The 20931-nt window shown below is 38.2% G+C and overlaps 1 protein-coding gene across 1 annotated transcript in view; it reads left to right on the forward strand.

Annotated features, from left to right (window-relative positions):
* Window positions 1-20931, forward strand: part of FTCD (formimidoyltransferase cyclodeaminase) — a 258515-nt gene that overhangs the window by 177263 nt on the left and 60321 nt on the right. Inside the window, exon 12 of the mRNA XM_044060511.1 lies at window positions 8402-8540. Coding sequence (XP_043916446.1) covers window positions 8402-8540 — 139 coding nt within the window. The remainder of the gene's footprint in view (window positions 1-8401; window positions 8541-20931) is intronic.

Raw genomic sequence — 20931 nt, forward strand, 5'->3', positions numbered from 1 at the left:
GGATGTAGTTTTAATAATCCTTTTATGCCCAGGATGGTTAATGAGCAGTCTCTTAAGCAGTGTGTTCAACTTTTTCTCTGCAGTCTGCCAGGGAGAAGGTTCTTTAACTTGGACCTGCATAAAAAGCTCAGATGTTTGTATAAAAAGGCTATTCACAAATCTGAACAATTTTTTTTACATCCTAGGACTTTGGGTTTAGCTGTTTCCAAGCAAAATCTTTCCTCCTAGATCACAAAGGCCATTTCCTTTTCATTATTCCTTTCATGGTAAAGGTCTCCATCTGTAAAGGTGCAGTTTACTAGGGCAGTTCCTTCTGGTGCCCATTTTCAAAGGTTTGGACACCAGTACCATCCCTGAAGCTGGTACTTGGTCCATTGTTCTTACTTTCATTGAGCCTTACAAATTGAAGGTTTCCAGGGCAGGTTTTGTCAGGGCTATTCTCTATGGGTTTGTAGAGGGCTCTTCTGTGCCGTCCTCCAAGTTGTCTTGGCTTTTTAACTCTTCCATTCAGTGAAGAGTGCTACAACAGTGATATGGAATGACATGGTACAGTTGTGTAAAATCTGAGTAGATGTCCTCTTCCCTGTTGCAGTATTTGGTTCTTCCCTTCTCTGTTATGACTTGTCCTGGTCTCTTGTTACCCTCCTGGCTGAAGGGCTTTCACTTCCTTTCCCTTCAAAACTTTACTTTTGGATGGAAGTGTTCCATGTTGTCCTGAGGGGGGGCTGTTTTGCCAATCTTGGGACAGTTCAGTTCTACATGTTTGCATTTGTACTTCAACTTTATGCTCTCTCGCATGGGGAGCATACATGTGGTGTACAGTGGCCTATGCAATATAAAGCCTTTGGAATACTGGCCAGATGTTGGGCTATTTTTGGCAGATCCCTTCAGTTAAGAATACTGCAACAGCAAAGAGAAGGACTTTTATGGTAAGATTTCACACAGCTGTACTTTCTCACTGCTTTACCTTTGTCGAATTCTCCTGAAAGCAGAAACATTCTTACTGAAGGTAGAATTTCTGTAATTACCCTGAGGCGCATACTGGAGATGGAATCCATCCATCTGCAACCTCCTTTTCCCATTTTTGCGCGTGGAGTCATGGTGTCACTTCAACAGTGACAATTCTTTAGAGCCAAGATTTACACCACTCTGTGGCTAGCCCTGCTGTTGTGGTAGTTCCACACCACACTTGCATGCACATTCACGCCTATGACCAATTTAGACTGCCCAGTTCACCTACTGTATGTTTTTGGAATTTAAGAGGAAACCCACATGAATGCAAAGACATGCAGACTCTGCACAGAAGGCACCCCAGCCAAGAATTGAACATGGGAACTCTTCTGTGAGGTGACACTATCTACTATGCCACTCTTATCCTTGTATTGGAGCTAGAATGCACCCATGCAAATGCATACTCACCATTGTGCTCTGCAATTGAGTGGGAGTTGGATTTGGTAATCTCCTTATCTGCAAACATCTGTCCAGTCTACGGAGATCTCTGAATAAACACCAGACAATACGTTCCAAATGGCAAAAATATGAAACGAGGTGTTAAAGTGCTTTTGTCTACTATTTTCACTGGACTTCAGAATCAATAACAAAAAAAAAAACATTTAAATAACATTACATCTATTAACCAATAGAATGGCGTTCTCAATTTGTAGTGAGTTAAACTCCTTACTACTGTGTAGTTAAAATATTTACCTAATCAGCTATTACATGTAACATAGTAAACATAATTGTTTAAGGTTAAAATTAATTCCAAGTCATCCATTCTTTAAAAACATTTTAATGTTCTCATTGAGACTTGGGAATTTGCCTGAAGTTTAATCTGTAATACCGTTTCAACCATTTCTAAAGTTTTTGTAATTACCAACTCTAATCTAACAATATACTATAACGCAGAAAAATAAAATGTCTTTTCTTATAAATGTGTGTTTATACAAAGCATTTGTTTTATGTTTGATTTTAATAGCAGATGCTCCTTAATTCCCCAATAGTTTTCTTGTCCTTTTTGTATCTAAAATGCATCTTGAAAAGAGCATACTGAAATGTAAACTAACAAGTGAAAAACTCCTAAGCCTATAGAATCAAACTAGTGTTCCTTGACAGCTATGGTTGTTTTGAAGTGTGAAACACTAATTTTTGGATGTTCCATAATGCAATTGCAAGCAATAAAATCCACATCCAAGCATCCCTTTTGTGTAATGCAATCCAGTGCTTTAGTATGATCGTTCTCAAATATTCAAGGTGCCTAGATTTCTTGTAAAAGTCGGAACAGAGCCAATATTATTTCCCTTCAATGTTCTCCAGTTTTTTAAAATAACATTCCTAATATCACTGTCAACTGACATCTGCAAATTAAAATTTCTAAAATCATTTTATTAGCCAAAACAGCCAGTCTAATACCAATAATGGTTTAAAACATGTACTTTTGGACAGTTTCATCAACCATGATTAATTTCAATATACTGTACCCTCTCAAATGAAATGCGTTTATAACTTCATCCCTGTCGGACATGTTCATCAGAAGTTATTTTGTGGTGGTGCAGCAGTAGCGTTGTTGCCTTCACAGCAAGAGGCTCTCCCGTTCGATTCTCTGCTCTGCTTGGGTTGGGAGTGCCTTGTGTGGGGAGTCTGCATGTCCTCCCCGCGGTCGAGTGGGCATTCGAAAGACATGCATTGAATGGGCGTGCCTTCGTTGAAGGTTGGGCATCGGGCTGGCAACTCTACACCATAAAATCCAACTGCCAATCATTAGTGGACTGGAGTTCCGCTGTGGCGACCCCTAACTGGGAAAAGCCAAAAGACAAAGTTATTCTGGGCAGTTTATTCATTTGACCAAGTGGAATAGTCTCCATTTAAGATGGATGTGCACTAGGATAATATAAACAGTTTAAAAAGTAAGGTTTTCTAAATGTACTACTGTGGAATTTACTTTCTAATAAAACACATGTTTATATATCTAGATAAGTCACTCCCACAGAACTTGGAGTAGAAGTAAAAAAAAAAAAAACAGTACTTTGGTTTTAAAAATAACTCATGAATTTGGTCTATGGTGCCTCTCCATATAAAACACTTTCTGAAATGAGTGGAATTCTAGGGAAAATAGTTTCCCATCCTAAACCTAGGTTGGAAAATGGAGCAACAGCAACTCCCATAGCTACTCCCTTTAGTTGGTGATAAATTGTGCTATTAAGCTGCCGTACCTTTCAACTGTCCCAACTTTTTGCAAAATGTCCAGTTATTTCTAATGTTTCATCTCTCATTTGTGGTTTTCAAGGGTTTTCAAGCAAATTAAGATTTGAAGTCACTAAATGCTAGACATTTTGACTTCACATCCTTCAGAAAATAATTAAAAGTTGTTCTAGCAACTTTCTAAGTTTTTATAGGTGCAAGTTTTATAATCTCTCTGTATTTTGGGGCCTTTGTCCCCTTCCCATTTCTGGCTTTGTCCTGATTTTCTTTATGCTGCGACAGAGGTATGCAAGAAGCTGTTCTCCAACAGAATTTCAAGCAATAGTTTTTAGTTTGGTACTATGAAGTTTAATTACTACAAAATGAGTGTGATTCTATTGGTTAATAGATTATGCAAAGGTGGTTAAATGATGGCTTTACATTGTGTTTGTTCTTTCTGATGAAGTCCAGTGAAAATAGTGGAAGAAAGCGCTTAAATACTTTTTCATATTTTTGCGGTTTGGACAGTTTTGTTTGCTTGTTACTCCAGGTCTGTTCACCTAATTTTTGCAGTTTTTTATGAGGTATCTCTGCACTTGAATCCTATGCTCAGTCTTTCAAATGTAATATCTCCTGTGAAGTGAATTCCTCCTATGTATTGAATCTCCTACTCTGCTGTGCCTATGCAGTGATATCTCCTGTGCTTGTAGAACAAAAATCAAATTTCCCATGCAAAGCTGTGGTGGTTCTCCTGGGTGCTAACACTGCTTCCTCTCCTGATGCTGAAGTGCTCTTGCGTGCAGTCTTCTGATGTGCTTGACACTGAAATGAGTTCTTATTTATGGTCAGGCTGGGCTCCCCCACTGCAAACAGTGGGCCTTGTGCAGCTACCTAGGCTGTCGTGTTATCAGGCCCTGACTGGAGGTCATTCTAAATGCTTTTTATTGGCGGTATACTTAATTTTGCAACTGCTGTAAGCAATTTAATTCGAAATATTTCTTTAGCGATCATCTCTTTTCTAACCCTCAGTCCTACCCTTTTTTCTTTCCCCATATTCCATTGTTTAAATTGCAGAGGGTATATCCCCACAAAAAAAACTGCTTTCTTTACCCACATTTTGGCCCAATCATAATACCTTCTTATGTTTTCTTTGCTCTTTCCCCTTTTCTGACTTTCATATCCCCTTTTCTCATTTACAAAGCCCAAACCTGGCATCCGTATAAGGATATGTTCATGGAGAAAGTCCTAAGAATGTTCTGTATGCTGCAGGTCACTGAAGCTGAGCCCCAACTAGTGCAGGTTCTACTAGAAAGTTCTTGTGATAAATGTAAATTGGCAGTCCCTGCTAAATGCAGAAAATCTGTCAAGGTATTCAAACTTATGAACATGTCTCACTTTCACAAGTGTGAATCTCTTGCACTTTTTTGCTTTGTCTTTTATTTTATGTACACTTTTTTAGCAACGTTTAGGTGGGCTTTCCTTGCAGGCTTGAAGTCTCAAATAGAGCTTATTTGTTTGTAGTGTTGAATTTACTTGTAGCAGAGTGATGCACACATTCACCTTTCCCATGTGCACAGACCATGAGGATGAATAGCATCATGTGATTATCTTAACACCTCCTTCAATTTTCCATCTAGATCTGCCTTGCAGTACTGTAACTCCTTTATAGTGTGTTATATTCCCCTTTAAACTTTTAAACCATCCTTTCTGTTTCTGTCGTTGCTTAATGGCAAAACCTATTCTTCCCCACTTACTACAAGACCTTGTACTCTCTTCTTACTCGAAATATTCTTAATACATTTTCTTCAAGGTAGTCTTGTACTTATGAAATCAAGTAAATGTATTCTAGTCCATTTTCGGTTTTTCTATAGCTTTGTCCAATTATAAAATGCTCTCATTTCAAATATTTGTACTTAACACCTGAACCATATTGCATCTACCTTGCATCTACCTCATTTGATTCTAAACAACCCTCTAACTTTCTACTGCTGCAGTTTTCCAAGTGTTCTTTATTACCGTTTCCCTTTGCAAGTTCTGTTACTGTTTCCAATTATGTTCTATTGTTATAGATAACATTCCATACTTGTATTGTCTGTACTGTGTATTCTTTTGACCCTCTGGTTTTAGTATTTTTCATTTACATGCCCCACTTTGATATTAATTTTTTACTTGAGCCAAGTCCCTTCCAAATGGCATTTAGTCTTTTTTTGAACAAACATGAAAATGTTACTATGTCGAATCTTTTCTGCCAAGTCTGTTTAGTATTCAAGTTTGAACCATTTCAGTTGCACCACAAAGTAAATATTTGACTTTTACCTATCCTATCATAATGTCTCTTCCTTGATAATGCAACTATTCCAGAAAATTCTTGTCCTACACTTCATAGTACATGGGTTCTTGTCAGTCCACTTAAAGCACACACAAGTGCTGTACGACTGGGGAAAAAAAACGTTTTGCTGACAGTGCAGTTTTCTTTTCTCCACTGTTGTGCAACCTCAGGTTAGGTATAGTTTGGGGGGGGGCGGTGCTGGGCCCCTGCAAAATAGTTTATAAAAATTCATTTTCCCTTTTTCCCTGATGACTGGACAAGTGCTTTCAATGGATCTATGTATATTCCATTTCTCCCTACCTAAACTCTGATTCTTTAACCAGCTATGCCTAACATTAAGTAGAAAAATATTTTCTCACTCTGTGTGAAAGAAATGGTCAACCTGTTTTTGTACTATTTACAGTGAGATGCATTGCAAAGATCTCATTTATTGCTTTTTTTCTGTTGCATTTTTTTCCTATTGGCTTGCTTTTTGAATCCTCTTCAGTTCTGAGGATTCCTTTCCTGTTAACTGTCAGTAGTACTTTTGCTTTCTACCCTTTGTAGAAAACCTTCCCCCCTTCTGTTCCTCCGTACTCTATAACTGAATCAGTTTCTGGATCCCAATTTATGTGAAATTGGGGAAAACCACCCAAAATGCTCATTTGTCTCAATTTTATGCATGTTAAATGTTCTCTTTGCTCACATTGTTTAATTTTTTTAAATCTTTACTCTATGTCCTCACTTGCCTCTGTGTATGGATTTGCTCCATAGACCTATTTAAACAGCAGAAATACTTTTGCAGTGTTCATTTTTAAAGCCTTCAGCCACCGGCATAACAGCCATCTGACTCGCTTTTGTGTAATTATTCCAGCAAACTATCCATTTTACTTTCAGAAAGTGTGAATCTTTTCAAAATGTCAACCTTGTAAAATGGTGCAGACCCCCAAATGCAATATTAATTTAGCTTTTTGCAGTTTAATTTTTATAACCTTGTTTTCTATGCACACACATTTACAAAATCCCTTGTGGTCTGCCTTCAATCTTACTTCTGTTAAGATGTCTGTCCTGTGTGCTGTGAAAATTGTGCATTGTCGAATTCTTTTCTTGCATCTCACAATTTCAAAGTATGGATGGCATGGTGATATGTACGGACTTCCATATTTCCTGCTGTGCCATGAGTAAGAGCTGCCTCTTATTGTACAATTATGTTCCACACTTGGCATTTATGGCTCAGTTTTTAAAAAATTTCTGCACCATCAAATTACCTTTAGTAAATATTTCATTTCTTAGTCTTCAGTCTTTGCAATCAGCATTCCTACCTCCTGTATCTGCTGAATGCCTCCTCTTCCACCATGGCGTTACTCTGTCCCATCTCCGTGCAGTAAATGGAAATGGTAAGTCTTAAGCAAAGTACCCTAGTTAAGAATAGAACTTTGGGCCTTTGCCTGAAAATAGATAAGGTACGACTAGTGTGACCATCCAGTCAGCAAAAGTAAATACCTGTTTAACATGAACTGTTATTGCTGTCATTTCTACAGTTTTGCACAAACCTTGCTTTTTAAGAACTAGTAAGTGTTAAGACTGCTAGTGAAAGGACTGTGTGGTATGACTGCAATTATGCATCCCTCACTCGTACTGTCATGCAATGATGTCACAGAATGAGGTTCTTGGCCAGGACACTTGGGAAGTCTTGAATGATGCCTTGAATACTTTAATCCATCTGAACCACTTTAACACCTATCAGAAAGCAAGACTTGTAGAAAACACTTCAGCTGTCTCTGAAGGATAGCATATCTCAGTGGTCAACTCGTGTATAATATTTTTGTTAAATTGTAGCCCCTACCCTAGACTAGAACCCACAGCCTTCAGGATCAGAAGTGGATGTGCTGCCAGCTATGCCACATTGATGAAAATGCATGCATTTTTAAGCAAAAAAAACTTAAATGGACTAGATTTGTCCTGGAAAATCTTATTGCAAGTTGTAACAACTGAATCCTCGTTACCAGTAAGCCTTCAACCTGAAGTCTCCATGAGGAGTCTAGTGTGCAGTTGCTTATACTGTCACGAGCCATGCTCTGCACATGGTTGACTTGTTAGTCTTCATCCTGATTAGAGCTTCAGTTCAGTATTGTATTTTCTTGGTGTAGCTGTAAGAGTAATGAAGAGGAATTAACTTTTATCATCACTATTAACCATTGTCTCTGATTTTATTTATATATATAATTACAGTTTAGAAAGTGTGCTAGGGCAGATCTTGCAAACTTTGCTTCTCCCTTTGTATTTTTTTGCCAGTGATTAGCAGCTGGTACAGCAGCATAATATAAATGGCTAGTGAATGGAACAAGGCAAATGGTAGTGCCAATTTAAGTATCCTGCTGTTAGATGTATGTATTGTGATTTGCTACAGTCAGGTTTAAAAAATGTGTTTAGCACATTCTAAGATTCACATTTAAAATTTTAAGCAAATTAAACAAAATCCCCTTTTAGGGTGGGATGTATGCATAGCCATGTAAAGTTATTCTGTATAATACTGGTGTCCTGCATAACCGTGATATCATTGCTATACACTGAATACACTGGTGTGCTCCTGTTTAGTCAGACATGTATTAAATACTGAATTCGGTCACCTTTTTGAAACATCCATCTAGAGAAGTATAAATACTGACCAGTTTGAAATATTTCATGCTAGTTCCTCGCAAAACTAATACCATAATGGAAAGTGCACAGTCTGAGTAACGTGCTCCAGTGGTACTTGTATATACAGTGAAACTAAAAGTGCAGCAGGATGGATCCAATTAGTTTCTTTTTAAAACCTAAACGGCAAGAAGTGATCAAAATATGAACATCCATTTAATGTTTTGTAAATAAAATTTTGCAGTAGAACTAGATTTCATTCCCCTCTTGTATTTTCAGCCGGGAAGTTGCAATGCAAGCAGGACTAAAGAAAGCAATTGCTGTACCACTTTCTCTGGCAGAGAAGGTTGACACTCTTTGGCCTAGCCTTGAAGAATTGGCGACATGTGGAAATGTGTCCTGTAAATCTGACCTTCAGGTAGGCACGTAAATGTGATTACAAAATCTCCTGTTGGTATATATTCTGTAGTGATTTTGCATATGAATTTGTCATGCTAGATGTCAATTTGTACACTAGATTAGAAGCAATGAATCCTTTTAACTGATCATATGTAGTTTTTATCTTGGCATCTTGCATTTCATTACACTAACACTATTGCTGCTGCTGAGTGACACTACATTGTTATAATTAACTGATTTACAATAGCGTGTATGGCTGTTCACTGTTTTTTAAAAAATCTTGTAATGGTATTTGGTGCTGACCAGTCTAGTAGGCTTGATAAAATGCTGATTAATTTTCAAGGTGACCTTTTAAGTAGCAGTGTCATCCCCCTTAAGACTTTAAGCGTTTCATCTGAAGCAGCAGGAAGGACAGCATTTAACATAAATCCTTCCTTCGGCGTACTGTATTGTATTACACCACTACAAAATGGATGAAGTATTTGGGGACCATGGTGCTGGAGTTAACTGCCTGTATCATCCAGAACTAAGGCGGTTTCTCTCCTTGTTTCAGCATTGGTCAGTTATTGAGTAGAACACCCCTCAGGATGTGCACCTCGGTAGATGCAGCAAACTAGAAAGACCCCCTGAGGTTTCTAACCAAGACTATCACAGGTCAAAAGACCATGACCTACCAGTAGGGTGAAAACACTATCTCTTTATTGCATCTGGGAGGCCTGTGTTTATGACTGCCATAAAATACTGTTATCCTTGGTCTCCTGTCTCTAAAAAGTCCATTGAGGAATCCCATTTGGTAAAGCTTAAACAAGTTGACCTTTTAAGGATTATAATATTCTGGTAAGTTCAAACCACATCCACAAAAGGTGTCCTAATTTTACACAAAATTGATGAGAATTCCAGAAATAGTTGACTCATAACTGCGGTGGTGGTGCTGCGGTAGCGTTGTCGCCTCATAGCAAGATGTTGTCCCGTTCAATTCTCAGCTAGAGCGTCTTCTGTGTGGAGGCATACGTGAATGGGGTGTGCCTTAGTTGAAGGTTGTGCATCAGAGCTGGTAACCCAGTACGTAAAAATCCACTACCAGTCATTAGTGGACTGGAGTTCCGCTGTGGTGACCCCTAACTGGGAAAAGCCGAAAGACCAACAACTCAAGCAATGATATGCTTGCTTTAGTCGTACTAAAACTGGATAAAAAGAGGTACACTTTTGCAAACACCTATTGGATACCAGGTATTGGGACTAAAACTGTGAAACATTTAGACACCATAACCTTAGTCTAAAGGTGAGTTACTATTAGCAGGTGATTTTAATTGCATCTCTTCTTCCACTGATACCACAAGCTTTAAGCCCTTCAAGATGTCCCCCTGTTGCCAAACACTTGAACCCTACATAAGACAGAAACCTAATTGACATTGATGGTATAAAAATGTTATCCTCCCTGAAGTAGTCTCGCTACTCTTGCAGATTTGGCATGCAGACCAACATAGACTGTCTTTGTAACTAGTTCTTTACTGGCCAAAACTGATAATGTAATGCTGACCTCATGCCCCTTGTCTGACCACAATGCTATCACTTTCAATGTAACCCTTAATACTTTAACCCCTTAAACTTCTGCCAGACTACCTGCTTATTTAGTAACAGTACAAGGATTTAAAGAATGGTTTTTAGATGAAATAAAGCTTTACCCAGACACCAATAATAATGGAGAGGTTTCAGATATCTTATGAGACACTTTAAAGGTAGTCTTTCATGGTGAAGTCAAAAGTTGGTATTTAAAAGGAGAGTGGGATAAAATAACTAGTCGAGAAAAAGAAATTGATGAAATAAAACTAACATCAAATGCCAAATCTGCATTAGCTGACGCACGTAAACTGAACAAGGACCGTCAGGATATACAGTATAAAATATCAAATCTGGAAAAAAAAATCCAATTACAATCCTACTCAATCCCAAGAGTATGCACAGGAGAAAAAGGTAATAAAAGAAATGTACACTAGAAATCATACTAAAATATCTAAAATCTTTTAAAAAACATTACAAGAATATTCATCTACAAGTGATAAAACTATAGACTTCTTTCTTGCTAATCAAAGCTATCCAAACAATATTAACACAGATAAACCCTTTTCCTTTAAAGAATTAAAGGAACAAATAACAAATCTTAAAACAAAAAAAGGCACCAGGTCTGGATAGTCTAATTCCAGAATTTTACAAATTCTTACCTGTTATCTTGAAAGTCTTACTCTTTGCTTTCCAAGAAGTTAAAACTAAAGCAACCATCCCTCCATGGAAATATTCCATCATCTTGCCCATCTTAAAACCAAATAGAGCCGGATCTTTGCACATCATACAGGCCAATGTCTTTGCTTAACATTGATTACAAGATATGTCTGTTAACAGGTTAAATATTCTTTCGATATTAATTAATGAAGAACAAACAGGGTTTACCAAAAATGGAAATATACAAGACAATGTAATTAGATTATGTCCTTAGATGTAGCAAACAAAAGAATTAGCTGTTATGAGCCTTGACATAGGTAAAGCTTTTGACTCCCTAGTTTCTCCCCCAAACTTTTACAGAATTAAAATGTTATCCGACTAGTCCATAGTCTATATAAAGATTGGATCTTGTCTACATAGCCCACTTGAATTAAGAGGTACTAAACAGGGGTGCCCCCTCTCCCCATTACTCTTTGCCCTGGCTATTGAACCTCTTCCAAATTTAGAAACGACAGCATTAAAGGATATAACATGTCAGATAAATTATCTCCCAAGATAAATGTTTTGCGGATGACCTAATAGATCACCTATTACATAATTTAGACTTTGCAAACGTCTGTAGTTTAAAATTCAATCACAAAACTCTGGCACGTCTAGTGAATAAAAATGTTACTTTGAAACCTGAATCAGAGACCAACTGGGAGGGCGCACATTGAATATCTAGTTATCATTATTGAATCGAATTATAAAAAATCACTCCTCTAATTACCAGCAACTTATAAACTCAGTTACTAGTCTAATAGTTGGAATGGACTCTTCACATTTGAAGATGGACCAACTTTAATCAAAATGATACTGCTACATAAAAATCTTAATTGGCCAAGCTCTAATTCCCCCACCTGTCAAAATGAAACGGAAAATTAACTACTTCCTTTGGTATCCAAAAAAACAAGTTTGTCTTCTCTGGCACATTACAAGCTGGGATGAGGGAAAGAGGTATATAGGGTCTCCCAATATTGATTATTTAAATTCCACATTTAGTAAGTGTTGCTTTAGAATGATACTTTTACATCATATTGGAAATCAATACATGAAGCCTTATTACTTAATAGTAATATGACATTGCTTGAACCACATACTCAAATACATACATCTTTATATGGATTTTAAAAATGTACATTCAGTGTGAAAGGTCGACTTGTTTTTACACCTCTTGTAAACCAAATATTGCTGTTTAAAAAGCTTATTTTCTAATCAAGAATAAATCTTGGATTTTATCTCAGTAGCTCACCCAAGAACACGTCCTAAATATGTTTATAAAATTCTCAAATGATTTTAGCAAAACGGAAGTTTTTTTGGAATTGTTCAAGTGAAGTTAATATACAAGTAATATCAGAAAGATTAAAAGTTTTTTTTTTTGTCTATATAGGAATCCACATCTTTCCTGTTTTCATGTGTATACACAAACATTTTTACATAGATGTTTCACCCCACATAGACCAGCAATAGTATACAAAAGTATCTTTGTAAAGCTCTGCAATGACAACTGTATAATTTCTGACTCCCTTATCCTTTTCAATGTTCCCAAAGTCATTCCTAAAAAAACAAACCTTTGTACTATGGTCTATTTTCTTTATAGCAAGGAACATTTACTAAAATTTGGAAATTCCAGTGTACTCCTGTAGTTCATTCATCTTGTGAAATACATTTGTAAAAATGAGATTGCTACTATAAAAGCAAGGACTAACGCAACTCATTTAATTGCTTGGACAAAAAATTGTCTAATCTGTTCTATGTATATTGCTTTTTTAGTTATGGACATTATAGTTTTTTCTTGTTACTAAACTGTTATAAAATTAAAGGTCCAATACTTCTATCGACACCAGAAAAGGGGTTGTACATTTTCAACAGATTAAAATATGGTAGAGAGACTATGCACACACTGCCTCCCCAACCTATGGAACAAAGTTCCCATGCAGGTTAAGCAGAGCTTTTCACTAACATCTTTCAAACAGAAGAACCTGGATTATTAGAGGGGTCTCCTTGTTTACACCAGGATTTACTGGCCTAACCCTCCTTGAGAAAAGGGGTGTGGCTATACCTCTCAACCTCAACGCAAGAAATCTGGACAAAGACTAAAAAAATAATGGGGAAAAGGCATAAAAATAGGGACATTTTAAATACTACTCTTTAAACTTAGTTGCTAGAATAACAATTTGTTTGCAGGATATGAAGTCCAACTCAAATGTACATCATTCACTGTGTTCAGTCCTCGGTGATTTGCCAGAAAAACAGAAGTTTAATGAGGATGAGGAACAGACAAAAAAGGCAAAAATCTAGACGGTTAAGAGGTATAGGTTTGGCTTAAAGGTGGGTACTGGCAAAGCAATGGTCTTAAGGTTAGTGTATTGAAATACCTGACATAAAATTATACCTTGAATTGAGAAAATATCCACTGCTTCCATTACTGTTGGATAAAGATGTACTCATTTGGTACATTGCACTTAACTAGTTGGTTACTATATAGTCAGCATGCATATTTATGGAATGTGAAGAAAATACACTTACTAATATTTCTAGCATTTCATCTTGTGAACCAATTCAAATGATTGCTACAGGAAAATGTATTGTAGAGGTGGAAATAATGGCGCCGTTTACTCCCAAATGACAAGGTTTGATTCCAAGAGCAAAGTAAGGGGGAAGGATGCTCATGCCGGACAGGATTAAATCTTCCCTTTACTTCTACTCCTATGCAGTTGGTGTTTTTTATATACACTGCTTGCAATAACAGCAAATGACAAATCTGGTTGTGTACTAGCTAGTGATCACATGACTTGATTTCCTTCATTTTGTGAGGGGATCAGTGTTCATTGAGCAAAACAGTGATGTAAAGCTATATACTGCCAAAACATTTTGAATAGTCAGTTGTAGAAAGGAACAGTTAACTGTACTGTGAAACTGGGAAATGTTTGAGTAATATAACTATCAGTTTTGTAAGAAAATGAGCGTCCTTGCTAAAAAGCTGTAATGTGCAGTTCTGATTGGCTGAGGGGATTGTTCTACTCCCATTTCCCATTATAGAAGACTGGATAATACCTGCCTGCTGTGTAATGAAGTATCTCTGCCAATACCTCCCTGGGGTACTGTGATGCCAAAAGCAACGGAGCAATAGGACAGTGGTAGTAACCAACAGAACCCTGGGGTGTATCGGGGGATTGATACGAGAAGCAAAGAGGAAATGCTTTTCCTGTATAGGGCTTTAACCCATACCGTTAATGTGTAGTTCTGGAGGCCATACAAGGATAATCTGGAGCTGGAAGGAATACAGAGTAAAGCTAATGGAAGAATCCATTGGATGCAAGGGGGGTTATGACTGGAGGTTAGAAAAGAAGCTCTTATCTTGGGCAAGAAGAAACTGGGTAATACTGCATTACAACACAGGTCTGAAAGATATTTAGTTTCTTCTTTTAACAGAAGGAAAGAGGGGAGGGAAGGGGGATATAGGTAGCAAATAGTGGGAATCAAATGCTCCCCATATAAAGTACATTTCACAGGTAATGGACCCATGGAATGGGCTAAGATTGGAGGAACTCCACTCAAGAGGGTATGGTGCTGGTGGGGGAAAAAGGTGAGTTATGTTCAATGTTAAGGCCACTAAGACATTCTACTGGTGTTCACTGGTAAAATGGCAACAAACAAAATCTCATCTACCGTATTACAGGATGAAATGGAAATGGTACAAACCACATTTAGAATTGTATTAATGTTAGTTTTTTTTCCCCAAGCCTAAATTATCTTTTTACTTGGCCTTTTGTTGGCATGTCCATATTTTAGTACTCAAAATTGACAAATCCTCTCCACCATAATGTAAAAGTCCCTATACCTTGCTTGCCCATTTCCTCGCATATGGAGGTCCTGTTTTGTTGCGTAGTTGTATAACAATTGGCAAATTAAACAAAAAATGGCACAGTGATAAAAACTGGCTGCATGACTTAATAGTGATGTGTGATATAGTAATTGCAAGACAAATGGTCTACATAACAGTTCAAGACGAAGCGGAATGTATACACTGATAACTGAAACCAAGTATAGAAACAAGGTAGCCTTCAGCAGCTGATAGTTAAAGATGCGAGTGAGCTAGTTTAGAGTAATTTAAGGGAGTAGTAGGTAGTTTAACCAGGAGTAAGGCAGGAGCAGAGCCAGTGTTTTGCTAGATGTTCCTTGAGGAGCTTTTTAAACTCCTGAATGTTGGGGTTTTTAGCCATAGGTTGAGGAAGAGTACTCCATAGTTTGGTGTGTGATGTGGGCTTGGGTAATTAACAATAGTTTGAGGATCTTAGTGCTCTAGGATTGCTGTTGAGTTGGACTAGATTGGTGAGTGCCAGGCAGTTAGATTTGTGAATTTATATTGTGGGCTATGGACAGTTGGTTAAATATTAGAAGGTTTGGTAGTTGTAACCCTAAGTTGGGAGAGTACAGAGCAGTGTGGGTTCTGTAAGGATGGCCTGTGGCAAACTTGGCTATTTTGTTGTAGCATGATTCCAGATTATGTAGGTCAGATTTACTACTTTTGGCTTTTCCCAGTTAGGGGTCGCCACAGCAGATCACCTGTCCGCTCATGATTGGCAATGGAGTTTTACAGTGTTGAGTTGCCAGCCCAGCACCCAACCTTCCACAGAAGGCATGTAGGTCAGATTTACTAATGTTTGTAAATACTAGGGAGCTGTAGAGGAGGGTGGAGAGTAGGTGTGCTGGCAGTGGCTAGTCTGAAGTTATCTGTAAGGTTTAATTCTGTAAGGGGTGCCAAGTTTGGGTGGACTGTTTTGATTGAGGGAGATGTGGGTGTCATCTTAGGTTGTACATTGCGAGACAGAGAAGCTTGGCTGGTGGGATCCATTTTGGTTCAGTTTGTGGAAAGGATAGAAAGTGGAGTCAGGTTTTCAGTTTATTCAAACTGAAGACAATTAACTAGGTTTTGTTGGGGATAAGTACGAGTTGATGGCTAGTGAGGTAGTTTTGTATGTCCTGGAAAGATTTTTGCATTTTTGTTTGTAGGTCCTGGGGGGGGGGGCTGTGCAGATTAATGTAGAGGAGTCTGCATATTGGGCTATGGAGGCTAGTTGGGTTGAAGAGCTGAGGTTTAGTAAAAATTGTAAAGAGAAGGGGGCTTGGATTTCATTTATTTGTACTGCTAAATGAAGTTAACTTCCTGTTCTGAGCTATAGATGCTCTTTGGGATTTGAGCGAGTGATGAACATAACTTAGCAGGCTGTGCAAACAACATCAGTTTTAAATGGATTAATTTCATTATGGCTTCAGAATTTTCCACCTGGGATATTGAGAATTGTTTAGATGGCTTACAAAATGCAACATAATTAGTGGTTTATTAGAATTGCAGTTTTACAACATATAAAAGGAAGGTTTTAAACCTTTAGCTTTGTGTTATGGCTACATGACTCCCCCTACTGAAGTGAGCCTTTACCTTGTCCATCTGTATGTGCCATATTCTGCTTTGCTAGCAGCCTATCATTTTTAAACCAAAATTTAAAATGAACTTTTACAACTGCAACCCATACGTATCCTTGTGCAATCTTCTAATTAGAATATTCTTAGCATTCCTGTTTAAAATGCATATCAAGGAACCATGCTGAATAGATGGTCGTTGATGCTCATAAGTCTTGCTAAAGTGATTTATCTACTTCACCGGTTTAATTGTTCTCCCTGAGTTCAAGACTTTATTGCTGCTACTGTTTAACTGTAGAACATAATGGGGGGGGGGTTGTCTCCAGCTGATCCTATATTTTGGAGGAAAGAGTTACAATATGATCTTTGCCAGCTGTTGCAGTTGTATTCTTTAACATCATTATAATCAGGCTTCTATTTAAAGAAACTAATAGGGTAAGGTGAGTTATGGTATAGACCTTATTCTGGCCAGTCTGGTCTTGCATCAAGTCATTCGACCTTTCAAACCCTGCCTTTTCATTGTATGATTCTCCAATTTTGTTATGTTTGGTGTCTGCTGTTACTCATTTTATCATTCAGTAATTGCTCTAACCAAATTTCTCTGATTCTGTATTAATTCAATATTTTAGAATAAGCTGTTTTCACATTTAAACTAGCATGGCTATCTTTATTTTGTTTGCAGTATTTGATTAACAAAAAAAAAAGCAAAGGTATCTTTTCTAACATTAAGAATGTGCAGCCTAAAGTTTGGTCTTGATGCTGTCTGCATTCCAAATTACATATAGTCCTTAAAATGTAATAACAAGATGCTTACCTTTCTGAATTGGAGACGATACAGTTTTTGCCTAACTTGTCAAAATAAGCTTGCAGAAAAAATCCTGCATGAACAGTAGTTAAGTTTTAAATGCATGTTTCAGTAACCACTGTATACACACTATCCATATCTAGGACAGCATTCATTACTTTATACTTCTCTGTATACATTCCTCCCATACACCTGTTTCACCCATTCCTTTCTCATTACCAATGTCCAAATTCAGACTTTCATAAAGGGCATAGCTTGTCTTGCTGGATACTATTTCAATATTTATTTCAGCTTGTGTCCTGCTGCATACACCTGCTTTTTCATTTTAACTTGGTCACTCACTTTGGGCAGCTGGAATCTTCATTATGCATTTTGATACTGAAGGCTACCTTTCAGTACTGTACTATGCTCTAGGCTATTGCCTTGTATTTTCCTTGGTGCCTGCATCAGAAAGCTTGTTTACTATTTGCCTCTGTGCCAAGTAACATTTCTTTATCTCCTCTGCATGGCTACTGAACTGTTTTTGTGTTAATTTAAAAAGTCTTTTGTTCCCAGTAACTTTTCTCATGACGCAGTTCATACCATTTGTGCACGAGTAAAATGTTTACTGCAAATATCTGCCTCCCTCTGAAGTTTGGGTTATTGTACTTGCACATTGCTGTTTGGCTGCTGGGCCCCCCTTGGCTGGCCTGCGGTACTACCGGGCCCCCTTTGGCTGGCCTGCCTGTGGTAGTACTGCCGGAGTAGCATGAGTTTTTAAACCCTTTGCTACGGCCAGGTTTGGCCACTACGTCTAAATCACCAACGGCATCCAGCATTAGGCTGGCTCCGGTAACTACACCTGATACAGTGCAACCGGCAATTACTTCTAATTCAGTGCAAGTAGCACGAACAGTAAATCCACCTATACTAAACGAAAGTTTAGCTAGGACAGAGCCACTATTAACCGGAGGTTTTCCTAGCCGTTTACAGAGTCAGGTTGAGCCTACCGAATGTATAGCAGATGCCAGTCGGACTCTTCCAAGTGGTCTTCTTGATGGGGCCCCAGTTTTGGGCAATTGGTTATCCGAGGATTTCGTGTTTACAGGATATGGCGATAAAGCAACCCGTAGGATGCACGACAACTCTACTGATGGCCATGAGGTAAACAGTAATGATTTAGCAGACAAACTAAAACTTTTGATAAACTCTTATTGAAACTTAAACTGAAACTTGAAATTTCATATTTTAATGAATGTATAGCTTGCAATGTCATTCCTAAAGGCTTAAGGCATTTTCAATACCCGACAGGGTTGGTGTTGAATTCAGAATTCCATAAGGAATTGATTAATTTATTTGACCAACAAGGCCAGGACCTCTTAAAGCTTATGATCAAGCATTACTCTGCATGGGTGACACAGTTAAATGATGAAATTACAGTGTTGGATAACTCAATTGAAACCCATGTAGAATTTAGCAGGTACAAATATGATTATAATAGATGTTTTACCAGCATCGACCAGTACCTGTCTAAAATTCAACAAAATCAAGAAACTTGAGCGCGATTTAAAAGCATACCAGTTAGGGGTGGCTTATCCACCCCCATCATCACAAGCTTGGAATCCTAATGGTAGTAGTGGGGATCCTCCCACCACAAACTGTAGAGGTGAGTCAGCATCGGATAACATCAGGGACCTTGATACATTTGGGGATACCCCTGTTGATCAAGGGGTCAGAAGGAGTGAGGGACTTATGAACCGTAAACAGCAGGGTCCTCACACTACGGCAATGGGTCAGTAACAGGTACACTTTTCCACCAACAAACAGGGTGCCATCCCTAAGCAAAGGAACAACTTGCAGCAATCTGTTAAGGGGAAGCAACAGAAACAGTTTTTTCAGAGGCAGTAGATACCAGGAGTACCTATCACCTGGCTCTACCTCTGCCTCCTGGCCTTACTGAAGCCTCGGCTTGTGTGGTAAAAGAGGTTCCTTGTGTGGTTTCACCTTTGCCTATTACTGATAACCTGCAGGATGTAGAGACTGATACTGTGGTTCCCCCCATTAACCAACGTATGGGCCCAGTTATTTCTACCAATCAGCTTGGAGATTTTAATATCTTTAATTACTCCAACGTGCTGATCCCTGATGAACTGGCCGACCTTTTATCTAAGGGATACACCTATGTACCTCAACAGAAGTTCGATTTAGTGAACACCATCATCGATATTAAGATGTTTGCTCGTAAATTGAACTTTAACCTGCTGTTTGAAACTCGTGATTTCAGTCATGATACTCCATCTGATATGTTTGTCCCTAGCATGTTTAACCCACCTCTGCACCCATTAGTACAAGCGTTTGAATCCACTTGTGAACTTGATTTAAGACATAGTAATTTGCATTTAAGTAAATGTACCAACGATTTAGGGAAGTCTGAAATGACCCTGTTGGAATATGTTAAGTTACATTCCTTAAGAATCTGTAAACCCGATAAAGGTGGTGGGGTTGTAGTCTTTGATCAATTAGACTACTTTGACAGGATGTTGGGCCTATTGTCTAATGATGCGTATATGATTAGTTCAAGGTCTGAGGTAAACCACGCATATCATAAAATTAAGAGCTCCTTGGACGAAATGTTTTTGAGGGTAGACTTAACCAAGGTCAACACAAATACCTTACCACATTATTTCCCAGGTACCCTTGTATCTTTGGTATACCCAAGATCCACAAGGACCTTGTTAATCCACCTATGCGCCCACTCGTTGATGGTAGCGGCTCTCATATCCTTGTGCCAAGCTGGTTGATACTATCCTGCAGAAGTACCTTGAGGATGAAGAGCAAATCTGTAAAGACTCTTGGTCTTTTCTTGATAAGTTAAACAACATTCCATTCAGAGAGTACAATTTCCTGACAATAGATTTCAAGGATTTATACACTTGTATACCTTTGCAGATAGCTTTGGACTGGGTGGCCTTCTTCCTTAAGAGTAAGGGTGCCCGCCCATGAAATATCCCTTGTGATTGAACTGTTGGACTTGATCCTTTATAACAACTATTTTTATTAGGAGAGAATTTCTATCTACAAAAACTGGGGTGGCTATGGGGTCCCCTTATGAGCCAGCTTGGCCAACATAGTGATGTCATACTGGGAAAGGGAGAACATATTAAACAATGAGTCGGTAGTAGTGTCTAAGATCAAGTACTACACCGTTACCTGGATGACATCTTTATTTTATTAGAGGGTGAAGAAGCTGATAGCCTGTTATTATTAAATTTACTTAACTCCACTGACTTTTTAGTTTTACCTCTTCCTTCAACACTGAGGCAATAGCCTATTTAGACATATGGTTGAAAAATGACATCTTGAATAAATATGTGGCCAGCATATATAGAAAGCCTACCTACTCTAATTCTTTTCTTCATTTTAGTAGCTGCCATCCTAGCTACCAAAAAGGTCTGTGGCTAAGGGTCAGCTCGACGAGCAGCAGCCCAGATGGTGAGCCTGGGCGATGACTTTCTTAGGGAATGTGACTTACTTAAGAATATGTTCCTTCATAGAGGCTATCCGCTTAACTTATTAGACAACTTAGTCAATGAGGTGACTAACAAAAGATCCAGTGGGTTTTACAAACCTATACTGAACATCAGTTCTTCGGGTTGGCGAGTCTAGGTTAGAATGTATAGGTGGAACTACTCCTATACATAATAATAACACTAGATTAATTCTTACATATTGTCCAAGTAGTAGGTCTGTTATGGACATCATTACTAAGAACTGGAACTTGTTCCGTTCCAACCTTGTAATTTTGAACAAACTGGGAGTTAAACCTGAGGTTACATATAGAAGGGGTAAAAATATGAAAATGTTGTTGGAACAACCTGAGCGGCAGAGTACCGTACTCCTGGGATGTTCAAATGTCAAAACTGCAATCAATGTCGTCACATTC

The sequence above is a fragment of the Protopterus annectens genome, chromosome 2.part0, assembly GCF_019279795.1.
Source record: "Protopterus annectens isolate FY-2018-M chromosome 2.part0, PAN1.0, whole genome shotgun sequence".
Lineage (NCBI taxonomy): Eukaryota > Metazoa > Chordata > Ceratodontiformes > Protopteridae > Protopterus > Protopterus annectens.